Raw genomic sequence first — 11698 nt, 5'->3', positions numbered from 1 at the left:
CAACACCCCCTCCACCCATCAGACACACACAGGCGTGTTCAGAGGGACCTCCACAAAACTAGAAAGCCCTACTTTTTAGTTTTCATATTCTGCCGGTTTTTGGACTGAGCGGGGCTGGCAGGGGGGGGGGAGGGGGGGGGGGGGGCTTGGCTTTGTGATTGGCTAAGCACGTGGTGTGGGTTCCTGATTGGGCCGCGGTGAAGAGGAAGAGTAGAAGGTGTATGGGGGTGTGTGGGGGTGGGGTGGTGGGGGGGGTGGGGGCGGGGGGGTCTGGGGGTCTCTCAGTCCAGCCGTCTCCAGTGGGAGGGCACGCAGCGGCACACCTCCTCGCTGTAGGAGTAGCCGTCCTCACACCTCCTGCGGGGGTCACAGGGGGGCCGGTGGCAGCTGTGGGGGGGGGGGGGGGGGGGGGACACACACACACAGAAGGACATCACATGGAGGAAGAACGTACATTTCATCCACACGTTGACATCATCCACCTGAACCGTGTTTACGTTGTTTAAGAGGTAACGCAGCGAGTCCCGAGAGAGAAGACTGAGAACAGGACGTACTACAAAAAAAACGGTGAAATACAAACCAACAATCTACTGGGTAGGTCTCCTACTTTGACACTGAGGACAGATTTCTGATTGGCTCCTATTGCCCTGACAGCCATTGGCTAGAGTCTGTTGGAGATAATGAGTAAGAGTTTGAAGTTGTGCACATCGTGTCTGCTGTAGTAATTGGCTGCTCTGAGGGAGATCCTTTGGGGAAACACGGGGGCAAACACAGATCAACATCACACACACATTCTGCTGCTTGGCGGCTACACTCATAAATCACTCTGGAACAGGGTCACACAGGGTCAGGGCTGGCTGGGCACACTGTGTCTGCACACACACGCACACGCACACACACACACACACACACACACACTGACACACATGCAACATGCAATGATGCAGATTTATGTGTGTGTGTGTGTGTGTGTGTGTGTGTGTGTGTGTATGTGTGTGTGTGTGTGTGTGTGTGTGTGTCTGTGTGTGTCTGTGTGTGTGTGTGTGTGTGTGTGTGTGCTCCCTCCCGTTCCTAAACAGGGGAAATGGTTAAGTGACTGCTGGTACAAGTCATTAACTCACTGAGGTCTTGTATTACATGCCTGTTACAGGCCAATACTGACCCTTCTAACCCCACAACACACACACACACACACACACACACACACACACACACACACACACACACACCAGGAGGCTTCCCGGGAGCCGCTGTTTCATGCAGGAAGGGAGCACCCACTCGCCTGAGGCCATGTGCATGTTTCTGATAAAACTAATGGATCTCATTCTCAAACATGATGCATATGATGGTTTTATTACATGAGAGCTTTTGGAATGCGCTCACTAAAAAAGGGCTTTTTTTTTCCCAAGTCCAAATCCACCGAGGTTGTGATGAATGTCCTGAGTTACACCGCACCGCTGCAGCGGCCCTGAGAAAGGCTAGTCCCATCACCGTGGAAACCACCGCAACGCAGGTCGGACCCACGCTGACGGGGCCAACGTTCCTCCGCAGCAACGATTAGCACCAAGGCGCGGCTGGGACCAGAGGGACCCTGTCCTTTAGAACCCCCTGAGGAACATCACCCTACAGGAACCAGGGACCAGTCACCTCAGGGCAGGTCCTCTCTCCTCGGACCAGGGGACCCTGAGCCCCGGTGTTTCATGTGCATCGTTTCAAATTGACACGTCTGGTTCCTTTGTTCACTGGGAGACTGGGAGCAGACAGCCTGCTGAGAGGGGGGCCCTGTGTGTGTGTGAGGGGGGCCCCCCCCTCACTCGGGGGCCCCTGTGTGTGTGTGAGGGGGCCCCTGTGTGTGAGGGGGCCCCCCTCACTCGGGGGCCCCTGTGTGTGTGTGAGGGGGGCCCCCCTCACTCGGGGGCCCCTGTGTGTGTGTGAGGGGGGCCCCCCTCACTCGGGGCCCCCTGTGTGTGTGTGAGGGGGGCCCCCCTCACTCGGGGGCCCCTGTGTGTGTGTGAGGGGGGGCCCCCCTCACTCGGGGCCCCCTGTGTGTGTGTGAGGGGGCCCCCCTCACTGGGGGCCCCCTGTGTGTGTGTGAGGGGGGGCCCCCCTCACTCGGGGCCCCCTGTGTGTGTGTGAGGGGGGCCCCCCTCACTCGGGGGCCCCCTGTGTGTGTGAGGCAGCGGCGGCGGCGGCGGCGGCGGCGGCGGCCTCACCTGCAGGTGGCCTGGTGGAAGCGCCGCCCCTTGAGGAAGCACCTGTTGGGCGACTCGCTGCACTCGCAGGCGCAGCGGGCCCTGTTGAGGGGCTGGTGGCGGGGGCAGGCGCGCTGGCACACGCAGCGGCAGCTCTGCCTGTCGAACACGTGGTGGGCGGGGCAGGCGGCGGCGGCGGCGGCGGCGGCGGCGGGCCGGGCGTCGCACACGCACTGGCAGGTGTTGCGGTCCAGGCGTTGGTGCGGGGCGCAGGGGTCGGCGTGGCGACACACACACTGGCAGCTCTCCACGTCCAGCTCCTTGTCCGGGCCGCACACGTCTGCCGCGAACACGTCTGCAGGGAGCGAGGGGGGGGGAGAGGGAGCGCGTCAGACCGGGGGGGGCGTCTGAGCCGTCTGACCACCGGGGGGGGGGGGGGGGGGGGAGCGGAACTCAAGGTCACCGCGAGGGAGACCACACATGACGTAACCCTGTTCACTGCAACAGTACGGCAGAACACAGACTAGGAATATGAATATATATATAGTATATATATTTATATATATTTAAGCAATAGATCACGACAGGCTGTGGAATGTTCTCATTATACCACCGTTAAGGGGCGTTGTCCGTCCCGACGTGCAGCGGAGGGACGGCGACCCCCCCCCCCCCCCCCCCCCCCCCGAGTATGGTGAAATGAAAGTCATAGACAAAATGAGAAAGTCGGAAAAGCATTTTTTTTAACGAATACAAAAAAGTTGTCCCTCCTGGCTGCCGGCAAAGTGTACGCCGGTTGCTATGCAACACACTGTAGCGTCCTTCAGAGAGAAGGCTAGAGACGGTAGCTCGGTTCAGCCTTCTATCGAGTTCACTCACCGTGGGCCTATTGCTTTACAACATTTCCTTGTTTTTAGGCTTCAGTGAGCTATGCTATCGCTTTTATATATAAATAAACAACAGTTCAAGTTAGGCGCGGAGTGATACTGAACTCTGTAAACTGAACGGGCGTCATAGCTGTGTGTATACGCTCAATATACAACAGTTGGGAACCAATCAGATCGCTTGATTTAAGCCACCTGTTTTATAAATATGAATATATATGAATAGGAATAGGAAAATGAATATGAATTATGCGCCATATATGCGCCAAGGGGTCTCAGAAGCGCTTATTTCCCTACAGCAGCTGTGACCACTAGTGTGACGGTTCTCTTCACCACGGACCCTCCTGAGCTGGCCCGTTTGGGCGGGTCCATGTCATGTGACCTATCAGAAGAGCGCTGGTACGTTGACGTAGCTCTAGCTAGCTCCTCGCTTTGTTGAGGGTGTCATATGTCCCCACGTAGAGGGATAGATCTTTGCAGAACGTTGATCAATATAAATACACATCCTTTATTTGGCTTTGTATGTGTGTATATACTTATTGACGGCGTTGTGAAAAAAGCATGTTTTCCTATAGTGAATAGGAAATGGCCAATGGAACCCATATGTATGAAATAAAAACTCGTAAAGATTATTATTTTGTCACAGCCATGAACACTTTGTCAAAACCCTGACCACCGATGATCTACACTAAATGTTTATACATTGCAGATATTCATATTTTCCAGTTAAATGCGTCCTGTGTCACAAATTTCTCACAGATGGGGTTGATTGTAGTGTGGTTTGTGGATTGTGAGTAAGAGGCTATTGTAACTTTAACAACAGGCAACGAGTTTGAAATGTGATGGCAGTGCCACATGAGGTCACATCAAAGTGTTGCACAATGGCTAAGTGGAGACATTTTGTCCTTTGTCAACCCAAAGAAATGTTGTTTACTAGTGGCACTGCTCTGTACAGTGACGTCCTCAACACATTTCTGAAAGCTAACTTGCTACTTTAGTCATTATAGACAATTCAAATGTAATTTTGAAGCTGGGGGGGGGGGGGGGAGGGGGGGTGCTCCAATTTCATCTTTGAAAGAACACGCTTGGTCGAGCCTTCAACAAACATTCACCTGTGTGGGTTAAAGGTCAAACAGGTGGAGCACATCAGGTCAGGTGCGTCACTGCCAAACACGGGTCATATCCCCGCGCATGTTCCTGTGATGGCTCAGGCCCGGTCTGAAGCATGGGTTTCTATGGGATTAACTCCACATCATAAACTAAAGTGTGGATTTCCCTGGAGGGGGGGGGGGGGAGAGTATACGCAGCCAGAGTACAGACCCCAAAGACCCCCACCCCCCCTTCTCCAGGTCATCTCTCCGGACCCTTTGGAGTTCTTCAAACACAGACGTAGGAGGAAAGACATGAATAACCGAGATGTGTTGTGGGCCGAAACTGACTGAATTGTTTCACAATCTGGTGATGTTGTACCATCAAAATGTCAAATAAAACAGAGTTTCATAAGGAGTTCCATTTCTTTTGGCTCAGCTCAGGTTTATGGGAAGTGACGCTCGTTGCTTGGATTTGTAGTACTACAAATCTGACTTGTTTTTCTTTGACTTCCCCCTCTCACGTCCAACCACCAACTCCCATCCCAGCATTCCTCCTCCATGACCGGCTCTGTACAACAATACGCAGCCCTCGCTGGGGCCCAGATCAGTCAGAGGGCCGCGCGATAGGCCGTCCTGCTCAGGGTGGGGTGGCTAATGGTGACAGCCTGTAATAAATATGCAGCCGATGGGCTGATGTGCATGTAGTCTGGATCCACTGGTTAAGGGCTGGTGTTTTACAGACTGGTTAAGGGCTGGTGTTTCAGAGACTGGTTAAGGGCTGGTGTTTTAGACAATGGTTAAGGGCTGGTGTTTCAGAGACTGGTTAAGGGCTGGTGTTTCAGAGACTGGTTAAGGGCTGGTGTTTCAGAGACTGGTTAAGGGCTGGTGTTTCAGAGACTGGTTAAGGGCTGGTGTTTCAGAGACTGGTTAAGGGCTGGTGTTTCAGAGACTGGTTAAGGGCTGGTGTTTTACAGACTGGTTAAGGGCTGGTGTTTCAGAGAGAGGTTAAGGGCTGGTGTTTCAGAGACTGGTTAAGGGCTGGTGTTTCAGAGACTGGTTAAGGGCTGGTGTTTCAGAGACTGGTTAAGGGCTGGTGTTTCAGAGACTGGTTAAGGGCTGGTGTTTCAGAGACTGGTTAAGGGCTGGTGTTTCAGAGACTGGTTAAGGGCTGGTGTTTCAGAGACTGGTTAAGGGCTGGTGTTTCAGAGACTGGTTAAGGGCTGGTGTTTCAGAGACTGGTTAAGGGCTGGTGTTTTAGAGACTGGTTAAGGGCTGGTGCTTTAGAGACTGGTTAAGGGCTGGTGTTTCAGAGACTGGTTAAGGGCTGGTGTTTTAGAGACTGGTTAAGGGCTGGTGTTTCAGAGAGAGGTTAAGGGCTGGTGTTTCAGAGACTGGTTAAGGGCTGGTGTTTCAGAGACTGGTTAAGGGCTGGTGTTTCAGAGACTGGTTAAGGGCTGGTGCTTTAGAGACTGGTTAAGGGCTGGTGTTTCAGAGAGAGGTTAAGGGCTGGTGTTTCAGAGACTGGTTAAGGGCTGGTGTTTCAGATGTCCTAATACCAGTGGGTCAGGTCCATCACGTCCATCCCATTGGTCTAGCTCTTAATCCCAGTTACAGTCTCCCAGGCCACCTTACACCACCCCCCGCAACACTAAGCTCTCCAAGGCGGGCTGGAGGAGCACAGAAGGGGAGTCCCTACTTGCATGTGTACTAGTAGCCCGTCGGCCCAAACACGCCTGCATCTGCAGGCGTGAGAAGATCCGCCTCGATGCTCAGAAACCTGTGGTGGATCAGATCTTGGTTTCCAGGTTTCCTCGTTGGTTCATTTGGCGTTGGAGATGCCGTGCTTCCACCTTGTGTCCACGTTGACGTGACAGTGAAGTACGTATGCAGGCAGCGAAAAGATGGCGATGCAAAGATGTGCATTGTAACTCTGTCAACTCTGTAACCTAACCCTAACCCTAAACCTAACCCTAACCTTAAACCGAACCCTTAACGCAGTAATCTGGTCATCGTTTTTAGAGATATAAGGGTCCCAGTGACAGAGAATCATCAGCATAACAAGGGAGTTGTTGTGTTAGGATAGCAGCTTTTATAGAGTGCCAATGAGCTTATGTGTTTGTGCTTGCTTTCGTAAACGTGTGTGTATGTGTGTGTGTGTGTGTGTGTTTGTGTGCATATTTGTTCTGGCCTGTGCTGAGGTCTCAGCGGTGCATTCTTCCATGCGTCTGTTTATACTGAGTCCACATCATGTTATTGTAGGGACACACACTCAACAACAAGTCCAGTGTGGTCAGGCTTCACTGTGGACGCACAGACACGCAGTCCAGCACATGCACATCAAGGAGACTGAAACAGTAGCACAGGGCTTTCCATTGCGTTCAGCATAATACCATCGCATGTACCAAAATACTTGTCAATTCTTTTTTTACCTAAATTATTCCTTAAGAGGAGAACACTTTACAAACACAATAATGTGGCAGAGCGATATGCCGATAATAAAGGACTCAAGGTTAAGGGCTGGTGTTTCAGAGACTGGTTAAGGGCTGGTGCTTCAGACAATGGTTAAGGGCTGGTGTTTCAGAGACTGGTTAAGGGCTGGTGTTTCAGACAATGGTTAAGGGCTGGTGTTTCAGAGACTGGTTAAGGGCTGGTGTTTCAGACAATGGTTAAGGGCTGGTGTTTCAGAGACTGGTTAAGGGCTGGTGTTTCAGAGACTGGTTAAGGGCTGGTGTTTTAGAGACTGGTTAAGGGCTGGTGTTTCAGACAATGGTTAAGGGCTGGTGCTTCAGACAATGGTTAAGGGCTGGTGTTTCAGACAATGGTTAAGGGCTGGTGTTTCAGAGACTGGTTAAGGGCTGGTGTTTCAGAGACTGGTTAAGGGCTGGTGTTTCAGACAATGGTTAAGGGCTGGTGTTTCAGAGACTGGTTAAGGGCTGGTGTTTCAGACAATGGTTAAGGGCTGGTGTTTCAGAGACTGGTTAAGGGCTGGTGTTTCAGACAATGGTTAAGGGCTGGTGTTTTTATCAATTGCAGGCTTTATAACTCGGTACGATCTGAAAACAGGTCAGGTTTAGTGGTACTAATAATAGTAATAAAGGTAACAGTGGTACTGTTGCACCCAGCTCCATGACGCTCTGCAGCAGCAGAGGGGAGTCTCATGCTGCTATGCTTCAGCCAGCCTCGTTTTTTGGAGCTCGCTTGAAATCGAAAGTCTAGCCTATTGTATCTTTTGGTGTCGTCATTGGGACGTGTTTCCTGGGTGCGGTTTGTGCGTGCGATGCGTGGATGTGCACGACGCCCGTTACCTATGTGCTGCGGGGCGGGCCTCAGGGGGGGGGGCGGAGGCGGTGGAGGGTGGTTCTGTTGCCAGGTGGTTGTCTTGGCAACACAGCGGCACAGCCGGCTGTTCCAGGCCTGGCTTGGCGGGCAAGTCCTGTTGGCTATGGGACACCTTTAAGAAAGAGAGATACATAGGGAGAGAGGGAGAGGGAGGGAGGAACAGAGCGGGAGAGAGAGAGGGAGATGGGGAAGAGGGAGAGCAAGAGAGAGAGAGAGAGAGAGATAGGAACAGAGCAAGAGATAGAGAGAGAAGGGGAAGAGGGAGAGAGAGACAGAGATAGGGATATAGGGACAATGTGGGAGAGAGAGATAGAGGGATACCAGGAGAGAGAAAGAGAGAGGGATTGGGATAGAGGAAGAACAAGAGCGAGCGAGAGAGAGAGAGAGAGAGAGAGAGAGAGATAGGGACAGAGTGGGGTGTGGGAGAGAGAGAGAGTTGGGTGATGAGAATGACAGAAGGTGGAGGCTGTGAACATATGAACATAAAACCGGAACCTGGTGCTGGATAAAAATATAGAAAGACATTCAATGAATTACCTCCATGCAGATAGGGACACGACATCAGAGTCCACCCAATCAACATCAAGCCAATTAATAACACGTCCACTAGAAATGTATATTTCAATAAAGCTTTATAAGGCTTTAGCTCATATCAGCACACCATAGGAGGCTGCATTGATATTACATATCATCATCATCCTCACGACAATGAATGAGTCTTTACTGGATCCTGTTTCCTGTGTTTCCCAGGAAGTGGACCAAACGTAACGGTCCATTACCGTGAATAAAGCGACGCGTTTCTCTGAGTTTGAACATTGTTTGAAACATTTGGGAAAATGTAAGTACACAACGCAACAAAATATATAACATAGGTCTAGTTGTTTTTAGATATTTTAATTTAGAAATGTTATATATTATACTCAAAAAAAATGTAACAAACGTAACGGCTAAAAGGATCATGTAAAAGAAAAAAATTAATCCCAAAATATTATTTTTCAGTTTGGATTCAGATACAGAGCTCCACATTTCTCCATTAACCATGAGGGAAATGGTTAAGGGCACTTAACAGACCCTTTAACAGAGGTGTCATCGTAGGACAGAGCGGTGTCCCTCATAACACCGCCACCACCATAAGAAATGATGGGTCTGCTACTTCTACATACCAAGTAGCAGTGTCTTATCTACACTCATTTAGTCTGCTGCTCTGTGCTGCAGCGCCCTGTCTACCGTCTACCAGCCTGGTACAAAAAAGGTTGAATTGTGTATTTATCTTGGGCCTTCCCCGGGACCGAGTCCTCTCCCCCCTGGATGATGCAATGAGATGAGCCGATTAGAGGCTCCAAGCATGTGATTGATCAGAAGCAGACTGGTCTCTGCAGCCTACACTGACGCGTCCTGGCAGTGGGCCTGAAACGCCCCAATCCCCTCTAATGGCCCGGACTTTCCTTTGAATTTCCCTGAATATGATGAAATATGATGACTTCCTGTCCGAGAATCTGAGGTTATCTAGTCGATCTATGAGGGCCAGAGTTCCCCGCGCTAAATCTTTTAAGACGGGTCATATTTTTATCTTCTGTGCATAACCTTTGTATGCGTTGCTCACTAGCAAGCTTGATGTATCTCTACAGTAAATGTATGTGCAGGAAGCCACAACAGTATGTGTATATAGATGTAAAAAAGTTCTGAAGAAAATGGAATATGAAAGGTTATGCTCTCATCTTTGTAATTAACAACAACATGTTATGTTGAAAAATGGGCACTAATTGTGAGCAGATGTTTTATACAGTATGCTTGTATTAACAATTCTAGTCAGATATATTACACAAACTCGATGTTTATGCTCTTGCTACGCATCTTTTGCTGTTTTGACATGGAGTACAAATAGTCTGTGTCTGCTGTGTCAAATTCCACTATTGAGATCCACTGTTGATAAGGAAACACAGAGACACTGTGGTCAAATAAACAGCATCGACCAAGAAGGCTTTCCTTGGATCAAGTTCAATTCAACAGCAGAAGATGAGATATCATTCATTTATTGCTTTTTACTGATCTAATGTATGTGCTGCGACTGCGACTACAGTGTAACAGTGTTAGAAAATTACTGATTTGCGTTAAGTAATTTGGGTTCCTTATCTATTCGAATGCAGCGCTTCACATTTTCAAATGTGTACAGATGTTACAGTGTATGTCATCATGGCTTGCTTGTTTTTCAGACCAGGACTCTCTGGTTCTTTAGGGGTGGAGACCCAGACCAGGACTCTCTGGTTCTTTAGGGGTAGAGACCCAGACCAGGACTCTCTGGTTCTTTAGGGGTGGAGACCCAGACCAGGACTCTCTGGTTCTTTAGGGGTGGAGACCCAGACCAGGACTCTGGTTCTTTAGGGGTGGAGACCCAGACCAGGACTCTCTGGTTATTTAGGGGTGGACCCCCAGACCAGGACTCTCTGGTTCTTTAGGGGTGGAGACCCAGACCAGGACTCTCTGGTTATTTAGGGGTGGACCCCCAGACCAGGACTCTGGTTCTTTAGGGGTGGAGACCCAGACCAGGACTCTCTGGTTCTTTAGGGGTGGAGACCCAGACCAGGACTCTGGTTCTTTAGGGGTGGAGACCCAGACCAGGACTCTGGTTCTTTAGGGGTGGAGACCCAGACCAGGACTCTGGTTCTTTAGGGGTGGACCTCCAGACCAGGACTCTGGTTCTTTAGGGGTGGAGACCCAGACCAGGCCTCTCTGGTGCTTTAGGGGTGGACCTCCAGACCAGGCCTCTCTGGTGCTTTGAACCCAGAGAACCAGACTGGAACATCTCTGTTTGCTATGTTTAGATCGAGTGACACCGCTGTTTGTTTTCTCAACTTAATCGTTCCTTCTTTCCTTCCTCCCTGCAAATCCAGCCCTTTTCCCTTTTGCTTCCCTCTTTTCTAGTTTTCACACCCTCAACTTCTGCCTGGCTTAAGGGCAGGGGAGTTTGATTGGGTGAAGAAATATGCGAACATCTGGTTCTTCAGTGAATTGGCTTTTAACAACAACATGCATATTTGAGGTATATGCAATTTGTCTATATTTTAAGGACGGATATCTTTTAGCACAGCGCTAACAACAGAGCCAAACGCTCACTAAACACAATCTAACAAGCCAGAAGCAAAACCGTCTTGCTGGATGCACCCGTTATGCACTAGGTGCGTCTACCTCCCTATCGAGTGAGGAGTCGTCGTGGCTTTTGGCTCGTGGTGGAACTCCCCAAAGACGTACAGAATCTTGTCAATTTCCCACGACTCACCACCTAAACAGGCTGAACAGGTGAGTGTGACGCGTGACGCAATACCAACAGAGCGTCCCGAAAAAACATATTGACGATCCACATGTACATCCGTCTACAGACGGATAAAAAGCGATGGTGCTTCATTACATTGTTAACGTTGGCCGTCACTTGATCTCGCGCCGTCTCGCTCAAAGTGAGACGGTAAACATTGAGAAGTTCACGAGAACAGTCAACTGATCCTGCAGTGGTTTGTGTAGAATAGTCACCATCTGCACCACCTCTATGTGGGCACAAGCGAGGCATCTGTTGGTAGTTAAAGAAGCTTCACAGCCTCAGAGCCTCACACATGTCTGGTACGTCCTCACACTGTCTAGTTGCCTCAATGTTTTAGTGCTGAATTAAGAGTAGACAATAGAGTCTGAGGCTCCCTGGGTGTTTTCACAAGCTAGAATTGAGTCCTGTAAAAAGCGGACAAAAGAATGTATAATGACATTATAATTTGATATAAGAACTATTTTTTTTTTTTTTTAAGCACATCGTAAAGTATTTGTTTGGTGGTCTTTGTGGTTCAAATGGTACATACACTGCAGATGTTAAGTAAAAACACAACAAGTTGTAACCACCTCTTCATACAGGCCGGGTTCACACACTTTAACCCTGAAGTTTAACGTCCTCGCCTCTCGCTCTACTCGTTAGTCCCTACGACTGAGCAAATACTCGTTAGTACTCTTATATAATGTAATATAACTACAACTATCCAGTAGCCTTGATGAATCACTATTTCATTATCCATGCGTGTTTTGCAGAGCTAAGTAATTTAGCTTTGGGAAATAAACCACTCAGATTTGAACTGATAAACTGAACCGTTTAAAAAATAGACAATTCCCACAACTTTTGACATGACACATAAAGTGCACGCTTGACCTCTGCCAGTGA

The 11698-nt window shown here is 49.6% G+C and overlaps 1 protein-coding gene across 2 annotated transcripts in view; it reads right to left on the bottom strand.

Annotated features, from left to right (window-relative positions):
* Positions 1-253: 253 nt before the first annotated feature.
* vegfc (vascular endothelial growth factor c) overlaps positions 254-11698 on the bottom strand; it is a 54143-nt gene continuing 42698 nt past the window's right edge. For both annotated transcript variants that reach the window (XM_084466235.1, XM_084466236.1), the window contains 3 exons: positions 7470-7615; positions 2214-2547; positions 254-387 (listed from right to left, as the gene is read on the bottom strand). In XM_084466235.1, coding sequence (XP_084322361.1) covers positions 282-387; positions 2214-2547; positions 7470-7615 — 586 coding nt within the window. In that variant the 3' untranslated portion in view covers positions 254-281. The remainder of the gene's footprint in view (positions 388-2213; positions 2548-7469; positions 7616-11698) is intronic.

This window comes from Micromesistius poutassou (assembly GCF_964030765.1).
Source record: "Micromesistius poutassou genome assembly, chromosome: 3".
In the NCBI taxonomy this organism is placed as follows: Eukaryota; Metazoa; Chordata; class Actinopteri; order Gadiformes; family Gadidae; genus Micromesistius; species Micromesistius poutassou.
This window is presented reverse-complemented; position numbering and strand designations above follow the sequence as displayed.